At 41.9% G+C, this 21,402-nt stretch overlaps 2 protein-coding genes across 4 annotated transcripts in view; both read right to left on the reverse strand.

The window, feature by feature from the left end:
• Window positions 1-889: 889 nt before the first annotated feature.
• Window positions 890-13,884, reverse strand: cab39 (calcium binding protein 39). 3 transcript variants are annotated; one of them, XM_076981402.1, is made up of 9 exons: window positions 13,782-13,884; window positions 11,762-11,916; window positions 11,448-11,612; window positions 10,760-10,878; window positions 9,568-9,736; window positions 8,890-8,949; window positions 4,800-4,865; window positions 3,727-3,870; window positions 890-2,489 (listed from the first exon to the last, which is right to left on the reverse strand). In XM_076981402.1, exons 1-9 carry the CDS (start codon window positions 13,822-13,824, stop codon window positions 2,301-2,303), a joined length of 1,110 nt encoding a protein of 369 aa, XP_076837517.1. In that variant the 5' UTR covers window positions 13,825-13,884; the 3' UTR covers window positions 890-2,300. The 3 variants fall into 3 exon arrangements, with proteins under 3 accessions (XP_076837517.1, XP_076837518.1, XP_076837519.1); XM_076981403.1 differs by having other exon boundaries at window positions 13,661-13,817; XM_076981404.1 differs by lacking the exon at window positions 13,782-13,884 and adding an exon at window positions 13,136-13,159.
• Window positions 13,885-15,899: 2,015 nt separating this feature from the next.
• LOC143483362 (rho guanine nucleotide exchange factor 28) overlaps window positions 15,900-21,402 on the reverse strand; it is a 24,512-nt gene continuing 19,009 nt past the window's right edge. Inside the window, exons 26-31 of the mRNA XM_076982199.1 lie at window positions 21,180-21,402; window positions 20,606-20,671; window positions 20,401-20,495; window positions 19,461-19,508; window positions 19,152-19,256; window positions 15,900-17,978 (exon numbers count right to left, since the gene is read on the reverse strand). The exon at window positions 21,180-21,402 is cut by the window's right edge and continues 35 nt beyond it. Of these exons, the coding sequence (XP_076838314.1) occupies window positions 17,640-17,978; window positions 19,152-19,256; window positions 19,461-19,508; window positions 20,401-20,495; window positions 20,606-20,671; window positions 21,180-21,402 (876 nt within the window). The 3' untranslated portion in view covers window positions 15,900-17,639. The remainder of the gene's footprint in view (window positions 17,979-19,151; window positions 19,257-19,460; window positions 19,509-20,400; window positions 20,496-20,605; window positions 20,672-21,179) is intronic.

Genomic DNA, 21,402 nt, shown 5'->3' on the forward strand with positions numbered 1-21,402 from the left:
GTCCAGAACCAAACATCACTTCTTAATATTTTTAGTTACGTTAAGTGGAGTCGTATATTGCTGAATGAATGTTCTCCATCAAAGGAATCATGCGTTAATATATTTCAATGTGTTGGAGGCAAAGTATGTGGAGGACTTTTATACTCGTTATCCTCTGGCCTCCAATTTTAGGCACGTCCTCCCATCTCTACCAAACAATAACGACAGCATGAATAACGTTTTGTATCACAAACATCTGCTTTATTTTCGAAGCTGGATTAGTCAGATTTTTCCAGATACTTCAGAAAGGCGGCCACAATTTCCGTGACCAATGCAAGACATTTTCCTGGGCGTAGTGTCCACTTTGGACCGTTTTACTAACAAGCACTTTTGAGACTGCCAGAATCATGCTGAATCCTACGTTATACAGCACATGCGAAGATGAAGACTTTCATTAGGCAAGATGAGACCCGAGTGATTAGCATTGTGTATGTGTGTGTATGCATATCTACACACACACATTCACAATATCCTGTGAATAACTTTAGTTGAACAATCTTTAACTGAACATGTGAGATCACTGGATCAATTCTAATCTATCTGAGAACCGTCTGCTTTTCCTACCACCCCATCCGAGTGTGTAGATGATTCAAGCTGAAGACTACAGGTTATCTAAGTGAATGGGTATTTCAAGACAATGCAGGATGACTGCAATGCCACCCAGTGGGCATCTGTCACATAAGCTTTCAGTATACCTGGCTTTGTGCCATCATCCAGATGATTTTTCAATGTCCGTCTGATAAAATACTACAGTTCCGGCATCTTGCTCAAAAGAAACAAGAGAATTAAAACTAAAACAATGTTTTGACCACTGTTTGGGAAGTTGAAGTTTTTACTATAACAAATAACCACCAGAGGGGGTTACTGGCACAAATAAGAAGGAAAATATCTATTGTGAAACCAAACAGCTGATCATAATCTGCAACAATTACATTAGAGCAGACTTAGAATCCGTTTTTAGTACTTTGAAGCCGTGTCAGATCTAACACAATATATGGAGGAAATCAGAATTGAAACCAGATCAGTAGTGAAGGAGAACCATCCTTAATCTTTCCCAGGTCTTCACACCAGCGCTTTGATGTATACAATGACATCAGAAATACTGACTCAGGACATTATATGCAGGCCCACTGCGGTTCTAAGCTAAAAAATGTTTTAGTGTCTGAAGTCTGCAACACTGATGTCTTTGTCAAAGTAATCAAAGATCTCTGTGTCTGAGGTGGTCAGACGTTTCTACTTTTGAATTGAAAATTTGATAGACGGTATTTGTGAATTTGTTTCATTACTCGCCAGGATCTAATGTTTACAGTCAGCTCATTAAGGAGGCTGGACCCAAAAGAGAGAAACCCAGTCACAGTTAAGCAGCCTGAACAGGCCTGGCACATCTCGGGGGCAAATTACTGCTTCACACTCACCCATATCTTTCTCTTTTAAAATGTCTTTCGATATTATTATTATAACTAACAAAAACCTTGGTGTCTTCAGTTTGTGTATACATACACACTCACGCACATACACACACAGTCAAGTGTCATAGCCCAACAGACATCTACACAGCACAGGAAATAATAAAGGGGGAAAGGCATATGTACACATCGAACCTAAAATGCCCTTCCCCAACACATACATGAACCCAATGGCTGGGTAACTCACAGCAAGTATAAAGTATGATTATGCATCAATCACATTTTAACCAGGTACAGTATTCAGTCTCACACCATATCTTATATTGCAACCTCATTAAATCACACACAACCACTACTTGGTTGTACTTGTGTGTGCGCATGCTAACACATCTGTAACTGTGTGTGTTGCGCTCTGCTAGGAGGCGTATATAGTTGAAAGTGAGGCGTCGGAAGAGAGTCTCCGAGATATACACCTGGGCTGAGGTTAGACGAGATTAGTGTCATGCTGCTTGCTTGATATTTTATGGAACCCCATTAACACCGAATTGTCGAACGTCGGTCACTTCCTGTCCGCCAATGAGAGCGAGCACGTGTTTGTGTTACGTTTTCAGGTGCAAGAAAGCAGCAGCATCTGTCTTTTTGTTTGCTATTTCTAGAATAAAACAAGTTTGTTCAAGTCCAGCAAAGCGAGACTCTATCCTCATTTCTCCTTGCCTTCGGACCTCATGAGGCGTGTTTCTCCCACAAAACCCAAATTTCAAAAATGCTTAGTGTAGCAACCACTCAAGATCCTATAAGAGCCATTTTGCTTAGACGTTGCCTAGAATGACAAATAGACTCAATCTATGTCTGTGTTCAGGCGTCCTGTGGGTTGGGTCTCTTGAGTTCCCGGATCTGCTTGATGAGATAGGTCTTCTCGTCATTGAACTGCTCGTCCTCGGTACGGTCATTCTGGAACTTGCTTAGGAAATCTATTAGTTTGGTCTGATTCTTCAGCAGGATGTCTAGGATAGGTTGTGTCTTGTTTGGATTGGCCACAAACACCTGCAAGGTTAAAATAAAACATTTTACAAATGTAATGGATCTTCCTAGAACATCATTATCTAGGCAGGACATACTTACTTGTTCTTTTATAGAAGCAGAACAAATAAAATATCAATAATTTTCTTTATGGATGGTACATGAGTACCAGGGTTAATGCAAAGTGTTGTAACAAAAACTGACTAATTAAGGAACATAACATTCCCAGACATGGATTAGTCCAAGCCTTCAGAGGTGTGTGTGTGTGTGGGGAGGTCTGAAAATTTGCCCCTGGGAGTTTAATAATACTACTTAGCACTAATGCTTCTCAAAGCATCTCAAATGGGCTAAATGCGGTTTCCAAAGAGCAGCGAGCGGTTTAAGAGTACTTGCTGCGTTCACCAATATTCTCATATAGAAAAGATCCCTGATCTACAAAAATCACAAGTGTATCATGATGCATCATATACACCCCCCCCCCCGATTGTATCTATTTATCTGGCTTGAAGAAATCGGAGTCCAAATACAGAAATTAAACTTCATTTATGCCAATCCTGTTCCAATTACCCTCAACAGTATAGAATTCGACATTTTACTCTGCTGTTCTCCAATGGCAATCTAAATTGCAACAATAGCTATTCATCTGGCCTGCTAACGCTTGAGTCGGTATTATGTTGCACATGGACACACTGCCCATTGACTTTATACACAGTGACAAATTAACCTTCAATTCAAATGCATTTAAATTCATTTATAAGCCATTTAACACTCTGTGATGTTGATAGTGATGGTCAATATCCAGGAAATCATCCACTCGATAGCTGATCACATCAGACGCATCGTACATCTTCCCCTTTGACTCCTGGGTGAACTGGTGTTTTTAAATCTAATTTTTCATCAAACACTAACTTTTTTGTGTCGGTACATATCTTGTGTCACAGCACATACAATGTGAGCTTTTGTTCACAGTTTCTTACAGTTATTAAGTGAGCAAATTAAGAGATGAGAGCATCTGCAGTCAGGCAGTAAAGACTTTTAACTGCTGGAATCTGTTCATGGTTCCAGTGATGGTCTAAAAGTTCACCATCCAAGAGGAAGGGCTACAGAAAAAGATCTTACATTTCAAGCGTACGCACCACAACATACGACTGAAAGTGATCCGTCAGTGACCTGTCTTTTGCAGAAAGAAGAGAGGCCATTTTCAAGTTGAGAAATGACAGTCTTGGCCGTGCGTGCGAGTACGGGGGTGTGGGAGTTGTACCTTGAAGACGTGGAAGGCTTCAAACTGTATGTTACGACTCTTGTCTCGCAGCAGGTTCATCATGAGTTTCAGGTTCTCTGGTTTACTAATGTATTTAGTCATTATGGTGAAATTGTGCCTGTCCAACAGCAGCTCCCCTAGCAACTGAGAGAGAGAGAGAAATGTGGTCAGGGCAGCAGGGGAGAGTGGACATGGGGCCGTGTTGCTTTGTGCAGTTCCTGCCACCAGTGACGAAAGCAAGAAAAGGAAAGAGACTTCACACAAGACGTACATGTTCTCTTTAGGGTACGAGGAAATGGCATAAACATTACCCAACTGTCTCACCACAACCCTGCATTAACCCCATATGAACAAAAGATCTCCTGTTTTACTCTATGCAAACATTAATATAAGCAAAGGGAAGTATAATTAGTTTTTTTGTTTGCATTTATGATGCATGAAGCAGAATAGTGATACTGGAATTAGAAGCAGTAATAAGCCACTTGGTAGTGGGGGTGAGGGGGCCGTTCATAGCAGGTGGCAGCGGGAGTGAAGTCATTGTTTAGAGAAAACATAAACAATAAACAAACGTAAACTAAATTCACACCATTGCTCACTTATGCAAATGGTGCCTCTTAGGCGTTGTGCTGAACAAGACAATTGGAGCTAACGAGCAAAAACAGGGAGCCATACTAGAAGTCACGAGTTAATGAGGTTTTGGCATAAAGAGAAAATTACGTGATTGGTAAGCTTCCAAAAAAGGCCTTGTGAAGACGTTCATTTAAGAATGTGAGCATACGCGGTAGAGATTTAAAGCTTAACCCCAAATAGTCTATACAAGTGTGTATTGTACAATCCGGTTTCAAAAGGAAAACCTTTTCTTAAGACTTAAGTCAGAGCTAAAAAGAAAATGGAAGAATAAAAGGTCAATCAGTAACAATATCACAAAGTAACAACACACGGGATTTGGTCATCTAAACAGAGCCATGAGTCGCGCTACTAGAAATCAGTAACATGCTTAATTGTACTTAATAGTACAACACAAACATAACGTTCCTCAAATTCAGTAGAGCCGGTTCATGTGATCTACTTACCTTCAGTGACTGCCTCTTTGTTACATAGTTCTCAGAATGGAGAAGTTTCTCATATTCATTGAAGAACTGCAGAGGTGAGGAAAGATGGGAAAAGTGTCTTATTTTTCCACTTCAAAAACAGGCCTTAAGTTGCCACCAACAGGCATGTCTAAGTTCGTAGGCCTTCTGGCTGGGGCGTAGCCCATAGTGGCTGAAACGTGTTGGCTTCTCACCAACAGGAAAACAGCAGATGCCATCTTAAATGAGACCATCAGTCACTTCTCAATTAAACAGTGATTCTGGAAACATTAATTGTGACTTTTGACCCCAGTTTGGTTACATACATGTATGGTAGCCACTTGATAAAACTACTCTGGCTGCGTGCCAGTTCTTTAAGGTGACATGTCTCTCTGTTGTTGAAATAGGGCAGAGCACCTTGGTAAACCAGTAGTACAAATATAATAAAAGGTCCCAGCCCAACACTCAAAGCCATGACGCAATGCAGGTGAAGCAGGAAAGAGAGACCAAACCAGTTCCAGTCTTCCAAAACGTAACATCCTGGACTTTGGGAGTTTTAGATGCACTGCAAGTGTGAGGTTCTGACATTTATCCTAAATAGCTAGCACCTATAGTCTGTTAGCTTATTAGCTTGAGTGACTTTTCTGTCACAATGGGAAAATAACATTCCTCGTTAAATTTAAAATTGTATTGCACATTTCATGATGACAGTTGGTGTAGTAGTCAGGTCTTACCCTATATCATAATGACAGTTGGTGTAGTAGTCAGGTCTTACCCTATATCATAATGACAGTTGGTGTAGTAGTCAGGTCTTACCCTATATCATAATGACAGTTGGTGTAGTAGTCAGGTCTTACCCTATATCATAATGACAGTTGGTGTAGTAGTCAGGTCTTACCCTATATTATGACAGTTGGTGTAGTAGTCAGGTCTTACCCTATATCATAATGACAGTTGGTGTAGTAGTCAGGTCTTACCCTATATCATAATGACAGTTGGTGTAGTAGTCAGGTCTTACCCTATATCATAATGACAGTTGGTGTAGTAGTCAGGTCTTACCCTATATCATAATGACAGTTGGTGTAGTAGTCAGGTCTTACCCTATATCATAATGACAGTTGGTGTAGTAGTCAGGTCTTACCCTATATCATAATGACAGTTGGTGTAGTAGTCAGGTCTTACCCTATATCATAATGACAGTTGGTGTAGTAGTCAGGTCTTACCCTATATCATAATGACAGTTGGTGTAGTAGTCAGGTCTTACCCTATATCATAATGACAGTTGGTGTAGTAGTCAGGTCTTACCCTATATCATAATGACAGTTGGTGTAGTAGTCAGGTCTTACCCTATATCATAATGACAGTTGGTGTAGTAGTCAGGTCTTACCCTATATCATAATGACAGTTGGTGTAGTAGTCAGGTCTTACCCTATATCATAATGACAGTTGGTGTAGTAGTCAGGTCTTACCCTATATCATAATGACAGTTGGTGTAGTAGTCAGGTCTTACCCTATATCATAATGACAGTTGGTGTAGTAGTCAGGTCTTACCCTATATCATAATGACAGTTGGTGTAGTAGTCAGGTCTTACCCTATATCATAATGACAGTTGGTGTAGTAGTCAGGTCTTACCCTATATCATAATGACAGTTGGTGTAGTAGTCAGGTCTTACCCTATATCATAATGACAGTTGGTGTAGTAGTCAGGTCTTACCCTATATCATAATGACAGTTGGTGTAGTAGTCAGGTCTTACCCTATATCATAATGACAGTTGGTGTAGTAGTCAGGTCTTACCCTATATCATAATGACAGTTGGTGTAGTAGTCAGGTCTTACCCTATATCATAATGACAGTTGGTGTAGTAGTCAGGTCTTACCCTATATCATAATGACAGTTGGTGTAGTAGTCAGGTCTTACCCTATATCATAATGACAGTTGGTGTAGTAGTCAGGTCTTACCCTATATCATAATGACAGTTGGTGTAGTAGTCAGGTCTTACCCTATATCATAATGACAGTTGGTGTAGTAGTCAGGTCTTACCCTATATCATAATGACAGTTGGTGTAGTAGTCAGGTCTTACCCTATATCATAATGACAGTTGGTGTAGTAGTCAGGTCTTACCCTATATCATAATGACAGTTGGTGTAGTAGTCAGGTCTTACCCTATATCATAATGACAGTTGGTGTAGTAGTCAGGTCTTACCCTATATTATGACAGTTGGTGTAGTAGTCAGGTCTTACCCTATATCATAATGACAGTTGGTGTAGTAGTCAGGTCTTACCCTATATCATAATGACAGTTGGTGTAGTAGTCAGGTCTTACCCTATATCATAATGACAGTTGGTGTAGTAGTCAGGTCTTACCCTATATTATGACAGTTGGTGTAGTAGTCAGGTCTTACCCTATATCATAATGACAGTTGGTGTAGTAGTCAGGTCTTACCCTATATTATAATGACAGTTGGTGTTGTAGTCAGGTCTTACCCTATATTATAATGACAGTTGGTGTTGTAGTCAGGTCTTACCCTATATCATAATGACAGTTGGTGTAGTAGTCAGGTCTTACCCTATATTATAATGACAGTTGGTGTAGTAGTCAGGTCTTACCCTATATCATAATGACAGTTGGTGTAGTAGTCAGGTCTTACCCTATATTATAATGACAGTTGGTGTAGTAGTCAGGTCTTACCCTATATCATAATGACAGTTGGTGTTGTAGTCAGGTCTTACCCTATATCATAATGACAGTTGGTGTAGTAGTCAGGTCTTACCCTATATCATAATGACAGTTGGTGTAGTAGTCAGGTCTTACCCTATATCATAATGACAGTTGGTGTAGTAGTCAGGTCTTACCCTATATCATAATGACAGTTGGTGTAGTAGTCAGGTCTTACCCTATATCATAATGACAGTTGGTGTAGTAGTCAGGTCTTACCCTATATCATAATGACAGTTGGTGTAGTAGTCAGGTCTTACCCTATATCATAATGACAGTTGGTGTAGTAGTCAGGTCTTACCCTATATTATAATGACAGTTGGTGTAGTAGTCAGGTCTTACCCTATATCATAATGACAGTTGGTGTAGTAGTCAGGTCTTACCCTATATCATAATGACAGTTGGTGTTGTAGTCAGGTCTTACCCTATATTATAATGACAGTTGGTGTAGTAGTCAGGTCTTACCCTATATTATAATGACAGTCGGTGTAGTAGTCAGGTCTTACCCTATATCATAATGACAGTCGGTGTAGTAGTCAGGTCTTACCCTATATTATAATGACAGTTGGTGTAGTAGTCAGGTCTTACCCTATATTATAATGACAGTTGGTGTAGTAGTCAGGTCTTACCCTATATTATAATGACAGTTGGTGTAGTAGTCAGGTCTTACCCTATATCATAATGACAGTTGGTGTAGTAGTCAGGTCTTACCCTATATTATAATGACAGTTGGTGTAGTAGTCAGGTCTTACCCTATATCATAATGACAGTTGGTGTAGTAGTCAGGTCTTACCCTATATTATAATGACAGTTGGTGTAGTAGTCAGGTCTTACCCTATATCATAATGACAGTTGGTGTTGTAGTCAGGTCTTACCCTATATCATAATGACAGTTGGTGTAGTAGTCAGGTCTTACCCTATATCATAATGACAGTTGGTGTAGTAGTCAGGTCTTACCCTATATCATAATGACAGTTGGTGTAGTAGTCAGGTCTTACCCTATATTATAATGACAGTTGGTGTAGTAGTCAGGTCTTACCCTATATTATAATGACAGTTGGTGTAGTAGTCAGGTCTTACCCTATATCATAATGACAGTTGGTGTAGTAGTCAGGTCTTACCCTATATCATAATGACAGTTGGTGTTGTAGTCGTCAGATCTTACCCTATATCATAATGACAGTTGGTGTTGTAGTCAGGTCTTACCCTATATCATAATGACAGTTGGTGTTGTAGTCAGGTCTTACCCTATATCATAATGACAGTTGGTGTTGTAGTCAGGTCTTACCCTATATCATAATGACAGTTGGTGTTGTAGTCGTCAGATCTTACCCTATATCATAATGACAGTTGGTGTTGTAGTCAGGTCTTACCCTATCATAATGCTGCTCCAGAAATTCAGCACTGAGCAGTTTGTGTCTTGTTAACAAGTCCTGGAGACAAAGGGAGGGAAAGAAAACAACAAGAAGAGTCAGTACCAGTACCAGTACTTGCTGAGGAAGTACTTTGCTGGAAATATTTTAATGTTGCTTTGCATCCATCATTCGAATGTTTTTTGTAATGTTTCGTCTACCCAAATTTGATCTACGTGGAATTTTCCCCGTCATTATATTATGATACATCCTCCCAGCACCTTGGATTTCAAATGTCTCAGCATTGGTGTTGCACCCAGTGAAAGTGTTTGATATAGTGTCCATTTTGTAGTGGAAATAACCTTTGGCAACAATTGTACCACAGCTGTTACTAAATAACAAAGGACTAAGGTTATGATTAATATGGATTAATTCAGTATGTACTTTCATTGATCAATGTGACAAAAACATGATGAAATCAATATATAATGCCCTTGGGACATAACAATTGTGCTAAACAATTGAAATCAGGTCAAATAACAGTCATCAGTAGATTACCGGGATAGGCCTAGACACGCGCCTGCAACGTTTATTGCAACAGGAACTAATTAAGACAAGAGGCATCTGCACGCTGGGGGCTGATCCACCTCCTTCCACAGATCTAAAATGATCACCAGGTGCGTACGCGTTGCATTTTACCTTGAACGTGGCAAAGGCGTCTGAGGCAATGTCGAAGGTGGACATCTCCACGTATCTGAAGAATTCGTAGAACTGCTCGGACCAGAGCGTGATCTTGGCCAGTGGCTCGTGCCGGACACACTCTCGCAACATGATCCCGCAGTTGAGGGCGATTTCGGGGGACTCGTATCTGCAGACAGAGCAGCACACGCACACAGCAGGTCAAAACAGCAAAATCTATATCTATATGTAAACTATGCATACGATGCCTAAAATCTTTCCGTATAAACCTGTGCAAGAAGTACAAACCTGAACGCTTAAACAGAAAAACGTTATATATCTGATAAGGCACAAAATGATATTTTACACGTGAGTTCTGTGGCGCAAACACAGTTTCAGGATGTGTCATGTGACATCATTAATCACTGCAACTGGGATAAAGATCACAACATGTTGTAGGAGTCATGCAGAAACCCAGATCGACTCCACAATGTTCACAAACCTGTTCTCACAACTGTCTGTGCTGAGCAACGGTTCTGAGCATATTGCATGTCAATCCTTTTCTATTCTCAAGAAGTTAGGGTTACAATTTTATCATTATAAAAAGGTTATCAAAGGAGGTTAAGCCTAATATTCCTTAACTGCATGTTTGCTCTTTTCATATCACGTCAGACACCAGTTTGATAGTAATTTGGGCAAATACATCCACTTCTCCTTACTTACAAAGCACAGTATGCATATTACAGCATTACGTTTGAAACTGCCTGGAGTCCTATTGTATTGGAACACAGCCCAGATCAAAAGATCAGTCTGCTGTGACATGACCTGTTTACTACCACAGATTCACAAAAAGCTACAAGGCAAAAATCCTACCATCTAGTTACCTGGAGGAACATTTGACAGTACGTCTAGCTAGCCTAGCAGGTAAAGGTAGTCTCTCACTAGAAAGCACTAAGATCCTGTGAAAACCATCAAATCCTGAGAACAATGTTAATCTGTCTGGTCAACCAGACGACATACACAATATCTGCACGGCGGTGGGTGCCGCACTGACGTCAATGTCCGCCATCACGGACAGACGTCACTGCTTAACGTGAGCTTGGTACTTCGTGATGTCATCAGCAATGTGCATTAGTGCCACTTGGTCGATAAGACCTGGTGATGGCAGGTTGCCAGCTCAGGCGAATCGGTGTAATACGAGGATGACTCCTACCCTTTAAGAAGCATGAAGAGGATGCTCTGCTGAGTGCAAAGATATTCTACTGTGGGAGTCCGTGTGCCAATCTGGCGCCTCAGGATGTTGTTGAAGATCTGAGCTACGTCTTTCTTGCCCTGGAAAAAAGACAGACACAAATTAAATAAGGTATTTATAGTTTGTGTTACATAATTACATATGTTAGAAATGGGATTACGCAAGATGATTAACTGATTAGCTGCCTTTCCCAACAAGAAATGATTAGGCGGATCTGTTTAGAGAAAAAGACCTCGTGTTACTCAGATGATGGGATTTTATAGATTATGAGAACAAGTATTGCTTTCAAGTAACAGATTAACAGCAAACACAACTGCATAGCATGTTATCAAGGAGAGATTACAACCAAGGCTCTTTTAAACTAAACATATATTATAGTTCTACCTGCCCACTGACAATAGATAATATATTAGTGTAATTTATCAACGTAATTGGTTGCCGAGTCCACCTCCTACACCACGTAGGTGAAGGTGTTGACTGTGAACGCAACACATCTTCTGTGCACTTCGCCTGCTGGATCAATGGTCATGCGTCAGTGTCGGATGAGAATACCTTAGTTATTACTCTGTGGTAATAAAGAAGACCTCCGAACAGCACCTACACACACCAGCACGCACCCACCCACGTATGTGCATGCGCACACACCCACCTCGAAGTCAATGAGCTGCAGGTCAGCGATGAGAGTGCCGAGCAGGCCGGTGTTGTAGAGCTCCTGGGCCAGTTGGGCCACGGACTCCGCCTGGGGCTCCTTCTCATTGGTGCCATACAGGATCTCCTTCATGGCCAGGAGAGACTTGGAGACCTCCTCGTTGGCCTACGTGTGAGCACAGGCAGAAGAAAGCAAGCAAGCAAGAAAGAACAAACACGATGTGTTATGCAAGTCCACCGCAATAAGCACGCAATCCAGAAGAACGTTCTCATTTTTATGTTCTCGTGGTCTCAGACGGTATAAGTGATGTGTACCTTCTCAGCCTTCTTGTCGGATATATCGTGTTTCTCCAAAACCATCATGCTGTCTTTTAAGTTCTTCACAATGTCCGCTGGACACTTGTGAGATTTACCAAAAGGGAACGGCATAGCAGCGAGCTTGAAAAGAAACCAGGTCGCACTGAGTGCACCTGAGAGAGAGAGAGAGAGAGAGAGCACAAAAAAGCTGATTAAACAAAACTGAGAAGCTGGCAGTATAGAATTAACTCCACAGTTAGCTGCACAGCAAGCTCTACCAGTCCTGTGCCAGCAAATTAAATGCACAGCAAATTCCAGTCCTTTGTTATGGTATTTAGATCAGTCAGTGTTTTATAAATATGTAAATGAATTCCATGTACTCCATAAAACATTACTGGGCTTTGCTCAGATACCCAATACAACATTTTAGATTTTGACAATTCAAAAAAGGGGTAAAAATAAAATAAAATAAAATAAACCCACCTCCAAATATTAATGCCGTCCCCTAAACCTAACCTAGTCTTAGTTATGCTAAGGCCGCGAGTGCAAGCAAATTGATAAAATATAGAAATTTTTGAAGCCCAAGCTGAACCAGATGTGAATCTTCCTAGCAAAAGTAAGGCAAAGGTGTCTCTTGGGACAACAGACAGCAAGACAGAAGATACATTGCTGATATTGAGGCATTTCAGGTAATAGCAGTGTCTACAGCACCACACACATCTCAGTAAAGTCTTCTCTGGGGTGACCCAGTCAAGCGCTGGAACCTGGCATGGAAAATTCCTATGACCCTATCGCAATAGTAGCACTATCAGGGTCAGGGTAAGGTGTCATACGAGCAGAGGCTTTTGTTACTCTATTTGGTCAAGACGGAAATCATCAATTTTATATCCAATTGGGAGAGAACATGTGATTAAAAGACAATGACATGAAATAGCAGATCCTGTTCAAATCTGTTGTTGCCTACAATGAAGAATCGCAAATCCTATTACACTGAAAGTGGATAAAGAATGTATATTGTAAAATAAAAGCTTGCATTGGAAATAGTGCTATAGAGATCTTGACTTTCACAAGCATGAAAAGCTCAGCTGCTAATGGACCAACATGCATGCCATTTCACCGAGCTCGTATGTACGACATGAAGAACGTGATGAAGAACTGAGAAGATCGATTCTGCTGCCAAAGATAACCTAGCTGATCTGGAAGATCATCAAAGTGTCTCAAGCTATTCAAATCTATTATAATATAATATAATTTATATTAAAATATAAATATATTATAAGATATTAAGTGTCTATTCACGCTTTATTGTTAACACCGTCTGCGATACGATATGCTACGTCAGTTTATCCGTCTAGGTCAAAGTTGTGTCCACGCAGAAAGTACGGACGGTACCGAGGACGAACTCTGAAGAGCGTCCAGCCAGTGAACAGCTCGACCGTGGTCTACGTTGCCGTAGCAACTACGCACACGAAGTGCCGTTGTTTTTAACGAACTCCCGTTTGCGTTAACACGTTAACTGCGTTCGTTACTAAACCTGCCTCAGACGAGTCCCTTTGGGTCCAGTAACCACACAGGCCGGGTCCAAACACTCACGACGCACAGCTGGTTCGTGCCAGCGGCCTCCAGTATGACCAGTATGACCAGTTAACATCCCAAACAAAGATAACTGGCGAGCAGCTAGCGACCAAGCTAAACAACCATACTTCGCCCACAACCTCGAGCTGCGTATCAGGGCAGCTGGTCAAACACATCGTCTAAGACACAAAACATGAGATTTATTAAATATAAATATTTCAGGCACAACAGCCACATCTGTTAGGCCTCGACCGCCTCGACGAGCTCCTGGGCTCAAAGCTAGCAGGCTAACCTGCTCGCCACCATAATTGTGGATATAAAAAAACACACACAACGTCCAACCTCAAACACTTGAGAGGTGTCCCCCGATGTAGGACAGAGGGCCCGGGTAACAGCCACACACCCGGAGTCTGACTCCACAGTGTAGTTCACGCTGGGCGAGACTGCGCCGCTCACACTTCACCTGCAACTTCCTCAACAACTTCTTCTGCTTCGTCTTCTTTCATGATTTGATGGTCGGTTTAACAACTAACTACTGACATCTAATGGCGATGTGAACTCGGGCTCACGGTCCTATTGTGCGTCCTTAGTCTTTACAGATATAGGCTTGGTTGTTTTTCTACTTACAATATTTTTTGTTTCTTATAATCTTGATAATTTAGTACGAATTGAGGTGCTGCATCATGTCTGCATGACACTTCGTCTTTCCTTTATTTATACACTGTGAACTCTGAACTAAATTTCTAGGAGAGAAAACGAAAAAGGAAACCAAGATAATAATGCTCTATTTATAGCAGTGTAGCAAGTCTTTGTGTTCTCGTTTGTGGTTCATTAATTGAAGAAGTGAAATTGCTTCAAAGAGAAATTGATAACATGGTCTATCGGAAGCTAGCAGCTGATTTTTTTTAGGTTTGGAATTCATGTCTTCAGTGTCTTATCAAATAACCCCACTGCAGCTATAGGCAAGCCTGATGCTTACAGTAACCCTGATGAACAGTCACAAAAGATGTTCAGCAGAAACCTCATCAAAATCAGCTGAATGTCATCCTAGGGCACAGTAAGAACAAATATCTAACATTACCTCCCTTCATATTATTCCAGACTTTTAAATCTTTCATTCACATGGTTCTAATATAAGCCTATATACAAAATGAGACATGATTTGACACTCCACTGGTAATACAGTATGTGTGAATGCTTTCTGGTTTTGTGCTATACGCTGATTAAGCAGGTTTTTTGTGTGCAGACAGATGGGAAACAAGATTTTTTTTTTCTTCTGTAATTAAGTTTCTTATAAACTTGTCACACCTTTAATTAGACAGGGGAAAACACTAACATTTGATATGCCAATGGTTATGGTTTTATGGCACATGATAAGCAAAATGCATAAGACCACATACAGTAAATACGTTTAGACTGCAGACAGTAGCCAACATCATTTTGAGTCTGGCAACAACCAGTGAAGAAAGTCATACATACAGTATATTGAGCAACACAGACATGATTCTATATTATTGATTTATACTGCTAGCGGGGTAACAGTTTCAGTTGGTCCAATTATTACCACATATGTACACAGACACATTTACAAAGAACCCCTGGAGTTCAACTGATAGGCTACTGATATATAATTAACTGTCCTATTATCCTCAAATATACTACTACACGATTCGTCCTTGGGGTCAATTTGACCCCAGGGATATTTGACTCTAGAAAATGATTTACAGAATATTGTTGACCACATTTTTGGGACAGGCACAGGGCCGGCCCCACAGGGGGGGTGGGGGTGGGGGAGCAAATGGGGGCGTTGCCCCCTCAGGCGATGTGTCCCACCCCCTCAATGTAATTAATAAGACCCATTTGTTTTACTTATTTTATTTATCGCTATACGGCGCCCCCTCACCTGCCCGGTACCCCCTGATCAACAACTTACGTTCGCCACCCCCCCCCCCCTTTCGGTCAACAACTTACGTTCCCCCCCTCGGTCAACAATTTATAACCCCCCCCCCCCCCCCCCCCCCAGGTGATGTGCCCCGCCCCCTCAATGTAAATAATAAGACCCATTTATTTTACAACAATCGCTACACGGCGCCCCCTCAACCACTCGGCCCCCCCCGGTCAACAACTTACGTTCGCCACCACCCCCCCCCCCCCCGGTCAACAACTTACGTTCGCCACCACCCCCCCCCCCTCGGTCAACAACTTACGTTCCCTTCCCCCCCCAGGCGATGTGTCCCGCCCCCTCAATGTAAATAATAAGACCCATTTATTTTACAACAATCGCTACACGGCGCCCCCTCGGCCCCCCCCTCGGTCAAAAACTTACGTTCCCTGACCCCACCCACCCCCAGGCGATGTGTTCCGTCCCCTCAATGTAAATAATAAGACCCATTTATTTTACAATAATCGCTACATGGCGCCCCCTCACCTGCTACCCCCCCCCCCCCCCCCCCACCGGTCAACAACTTATGTTCACCACCCCCACCCACCCCCCCCCCCCCCCCACGGTCAACAACTTACATTGCCCCCCCCCCCCTCCAGGTCAACCATTTACATTCGCCACCCCCAAAATTTTCTGACGCCTATGTCCTGACACCGGCCCTGGACAGGCACTTTATTTATTTGTTGAATACATAAATAGCCCCTTGAAAATCTGTGAGTTGACCTGTCCTCTAGCGCCACCATCAGGCCAAACTTTTCAATTAGAATGAATTTATCTTGAATTTTTCATACAAATCTAGTTAAAACAGCTTGGGGTCAAATTGACCCCTGAGGACCACCGATGGGTGCAATATGTGTTCAGCACATTGAAAAAAAGTCATCATGAAAATTTTATGCTTTATCACTTGTCCCCATCAAATTAGGAAATGTCATGAAATGTGAAGTAAAAGAAAAAAAGTCAACTACTATTTTTTCAATGATAAACATTGAATGGGGTCAAATTGACCCCAAGGACGATAGGAGGGTTAAGAGAATTTGCCAAACATGTAAATGATGAATAATTACTTGTATACACTGTGTAACACGCTGGAACTCAAACACAAGATCCACCGCGGCTTAATGAAGCTTTTGTTAATAGGCGAAATCAAGTGAAAACTTGAGAGGCCAACGACTACCGACAGCTCAGCAGTAAGACTACGCATCTGTCCTGCTAAAGTAGTAAGGATGACAGGTGCAGGCCATCACCACTGATTGCGTTGATCACGCTGGGGACCGGCTCGTGAGCGCCCCCTGGTGGTGGCAGGCAGGGCAGCTCTAGTGTTAGACATGACACACTGTAAGTGAATCCTGATCTTAATGTCACATACAGTCTTATATGCAAATTGTTAAAGTAAGTACTAATATTAATTAGGATATAACAGTATTTCAACAAACTACAGATAACATCACCAGAATTTATACAATTACACAAAATCCATTATTGGTATTGGTAGCACTCTACATTATAGAATATCCTGAACCATAAGAGCAATGGGAGGTGCCTGAGAATCTATCTGAAAGCAGCACACATGATGTGACCTCACCTCAAAAGGTGATTAATTACCAACGAAAGCTTCCTGCCAGGATTCATATCTCAAAAGGCCTAAAAACATTGGTTCTGAGAGAACAACAATATGAACAGAACAGGGGTTCATGTCCTTTGAGTTATCTCAGTTATGGTTAAAATAAATGTTGTTCTATGTTGTTCCTTCTCATCGTTAGGCCTCTCTGTTTGCATATCCAGAGAGTCTGTTTGTACCATTTTTTTACATTTTGGTGCTTCAAACTAATAGTACATTTCTGTCTTTCTGTTGAGCTGTATGTGTGGTCTATGACTGGCATTTTGAGGGCACAACCAGCCTGTGTTGGATGACAAAGACACACAGCAGTTATGCTCAGCAAAGGGAAACCTCACAACTCCTTCTTTGTGTCTTCTTTGACCACTGAAGCAATAGAAAGCAAAACTATGGATTTACCAGTAATCCTAATCTTTTGAAAATGGGGTCAAAATGGTCAATACTTTAATGAATGTGAAGTTCAAATATTTACAAGTAATGCTTATTTTTTACTGGGAAAGACATGCAGGTGACAGACCTCAATTTGCATTCACTCACACTGTAGTTGAAGCTGAGTGGTACTGGTAGTTTCATACTAACCGCAGTAACAATGGTAAAACACAACTGATATCACATCCTTCAATGGAGGAGCTCAGGTGGAATATTTACACTTTCAAATGTACTGTATATAAGGTGCGCCTAGCTAGTCTAGCTCCACTGAATCTGTAGGACCTTCATGTACTTCATATACACACACACACACACACACACAGCCCTATGCAGCATCATTTCTCCAGCGCTGTGGCAACGGACAGGCTCCGCTGGCGTCTGGTGGAGTTGCGCTGGGCGAGGCCGCGCCTGCTCTCCAAGCGCTCCCTCTCTCCCCGCACTCTCCTCTCCTCCTCCTGCAGCGTCTTCCTCTCACGCGCCACCCTGGCCTCCTCGTCCCGCAGGACATCCAGGCTCTCCTGGAACTCCTGCTGCTCGGCCTCCAGGTCCTCCATCGCCGCCCGGAGTCTTTCCATCTCCTCGGTGTGCTCCTTCTCTTTCTGCTCCACCTCTCTCTGCCGGTCCGCATAAGGCCTGCAGGATGGACCTCCTTCTACGTGGCACTCAGCAGATGTCTGCACAGAAAGCGGGTGCAAACCAGCGGATGGGACAACAGCACTGGAAAAATGAACAGAAAATACATCTGTTGTTATTACAATACTTAATCTTTCCTAACTTTGTTCCATTTCTGGAGGTTTGCCATGGAAGTGGAGAGTAATGTTCTGGAATTGCACTGGAAATCTGCGTTGGTCTGTGCTTTTCTCTTAGAATGCTTCATATTGTAGCAAAACATTCAAGGAGCAGCCTCGGTTTTATATATAGCATGTGGAACCTTTAAAGTATTTTCATTTAAAAAATGACTTTGAGGTGGGTGTGTGCATTCTACAGAAGCACATGAAACATCTGCAGTTTCTGCATCTGGACAAAGTAGATATGTCCTGGGCTCTTAAGAAGGGTAATTCTTCTCCTATTCATTTCCTAACCATTTTTCATCAATGTATCATTGATCCTAAATTCATACTCTGCATATTGAGAACTATATGCAATAACTTACTGTTCCCATTTTAACACAGAGGCAAAAGGGTCTACAGTATGCGAAACCTGGGAATTGAACTATCAATGTTGTCCCAGCACTCTGACAATGTGGTGTAAATGTTATGTCTGCAATTAGAGTTTACTCACCATACTTTATAAATGTTATGTCTGCATTTAGTACTCAATGTTCTCAACTAAAGGTTATGGCTCAATTAGAGTTTACTCACCATACTTTATAAATGTTATGTCTGCATTTAGTACTCAATGTTCTCAACTAAAGGTTATGGCTCAATTAGAGTTTACTCACCATACTTTATAAATGTTATGTCTGCATTTAGTACTCAATGTTCTCAACTAAAGCTTATGGCTCAATTAGAGTTTACTCAACATACTCAACTAGGTGTTATGGCTGATGTGCAGGTGTACTTGGTACACTCAAACCTGAATGCATGCTGGGACACTAACACAAGACACACGACTTTGGCTGCAAGTCAAAATCCTTTGGTAACACCACACAGAGTTGCTGTTCCTGCAATTCGTTTGCGGGTGCTTTGAAATTAGAATAACCTATGTGTTTAAAACCTCTGTTTTTCAATCAGATACATCTTGAAATTACATTATGTACATTTCCATAGTAGTACACTTCCAGTTATGCTGCCGGTTGTGCTAGTCTGGAGTTGCTGCCGTTGACGACTGTGCTCCAACACACCCACCTTCACGTCGCCATAATCACTGACAAACCACTGAGGCAAGGCTTCTTCATCCTGAATCAGGAGCTTCTGAACTTCAAACAAGCTGTCCAGGATAGTCACAGCAGCCTGAAAGGTACAATGATTAAATATTCCTCTTCTACCACTTGCACATGTACGCACACGCACGCGCGCACACACACACACACACACACACACACACACACACACACACACACACACACACACACACACACACACACACACACACACACACACACACACACACACACTTTCTAAATTAAATAAACAAAGTAAAATACATTGTCTTGCCTGTAGGCTGTATAGCATCTGGGCTAAACTCTGAACAATCTTCACCACCTAGTGGGGAAAAACACAGTGAATGATGACCAAAGAACATGCCAGCTGTTCTCCTTCACTACTCCTCTAAAACAGGGGTTCCCCACTCCAGACCCAGAACACATTGCCCTAAAGAGCCTGCCCCTGAAGAACCTGACCCCGTGAAGAACCTGACCCCGTGAAGAACCTGCCCCATGAAGAGCCTGACCCCTGAAGAACCTGCCCCATGAAGAGCCTTACCCCTGAAGAACCTGCCCCATGAAGAGCCTGACCCCTGAAGAGACATGTGCTCCTCCTTCAAATCCGTTAACAATGCTCTAACAGCTTCTGAACAGCAGGCGACGTGTGGTCTCTAAAACTATAAATTCAGTTCTTGAATTTGTAAAAGAAAAATTTTTATGTTTTTAATTTATTTAACTACTTTGAATGACAAAAATGTGTTTTTAGACATTAAAAAACATAAATCATCAATTGTTAAATTTTTTGTTAGGTCTAATATCCATTGATGTCTATGTGTAACCTCACTATTCCAAACAGAAACACCTATTTAGAATGCAAAAGAAAGTGTGTAAGCACGATGTCGAGCACAGACAGCGTCTTGATACATGTAACACTTATTTTACGAATATATACACTGGCAACACAAAGTCAAAACAAAGACTGTCAAAGAACGCAGACGACATGCACACTTAAGTACACTGACAACAAGACACAAATGCAGCACATAACGATAACAAGACAAGCCACAGGTAATACGAATAACACGGACAGAACCAATGAACACACACACACACGGAAATGACCATATACAAGCTAACACGTATACATGCCTGGAGGGAGGGGTCAGGGGTCATACCGTGACAAACGTGAGTTGTGGTGGTTTTATTTATTGGTGTTGTAGTTATTATTATACCTTAAGGCGAATTTGGTTGGTGGGGATTGCTGGGGCCAGGGTAACAGGCTGCGTCCTTTTTAGAAGATATTTCTTGCTCATGTTCAGTTCCTCAGCTGATTGAGGAGTTAAAAAATATTTAAGTAGCTTATTGATTTATGTGAGATTTACTGTTATAATAAAATGTTAGAATATAATGTTAATGTTGCAACTTCTGCTCACTCACCTTCCTGAATGAAAATGTCATGGTTACAGGACAGCCAAGGCATCAAGACACCTGCCAGTTTTACCACTGTAAAGGGGGAGGTCAAAAGAGAAAGAGAGAGAGTAAGAGAGAGAGAGAGAGAGTGTGTGTAGAGAAAGAGACAAAGGGAGAAAGGGGAAAAGAAGAAAACGGAAAGGTAGAGGGAAAGAGGATGAAAGAGAGGCAGAGAGAAAAAACAGACTATTCAATAGTACAATACTTATTACTAATTTCCTAATGAGTAAGCACTACGGTCATAGAATATTATTTCATTCAGGACAGCAGGTCACTCTCAGTACAGTTCAGATGGGATTCATTCAAGTCAATCCTATTCAGTTCAGTTTTACTTGCATGGCACAGTATAGCAGACATCGTCGTGGTTACATGGTTACAAACGTCATGGTTACAGGATAGCCCAGGCACCCAGGTAACTTCTAGTTTAGGGGAAGGTTGAACGAGAGAGTGTAGAGAAAGAAAGAGAGAATGTGGGGAAAGAGATGAAGAGAGAAAGGGAGGAAAGGTGGGAGTGCAACTTAATAAGAGCAGCTACTTTTACCCTCTTCCTGCGCAACACGTAGCAGGGCGGAGGCCTGGGCTCTGTTATACGGGTGGGGCTGCACCAGCAGGGCGGAGGCCTGGGCTCTGTTATACGGGTGGGGCTGCACCAGCAGGGCGGAGGCCTGGACTCTGTTATACGGGTGGGGCTGCACCAGCAGGTGGCAGGGAGGTGGAGTTAGTCCTCCCATCTTAAGATACAGCTGCAACTTCTCATCCAGAGC

This window comes from Brachyhypopomus gauderio, chromosome 19 (genome assembly GCF_052324685.1).
Source record: "Brachyhypopomus gauderio isolate BG-103 chromosome 19, BGAUD_0.2, whole genome shotgun sequence".
NCBI lineage: Eukaryota > Metazoa > Chordata > Actinopteri > Gymnotiformes > Hypopomidae > Brachyhypopomus > Brachyhypopomus gauderio.

Coding starts and splice junctions, on each gene's coding strand:
- cab39 (XM_076981402.1), bottom strand. CDS start 13,824: ATGAAAGAAGACGAAGCAGAAGAAGTTGTTGAGGAAGTTGCAG. Junction 8,950..9,567: donor ACGCCTTTGCCACGTTCAAG/GTAAAATGCAAC, acceptor CTTTGTCTCCAG/GACTTGTTAACAAGACACAA. Junction 4,866..8,889: donor TGGAGCAGCATTATGATAGG/GTAAGACCTGAC, acceptor TCACCTCTGCAG/TTCTTCAATGAATATGAGAA.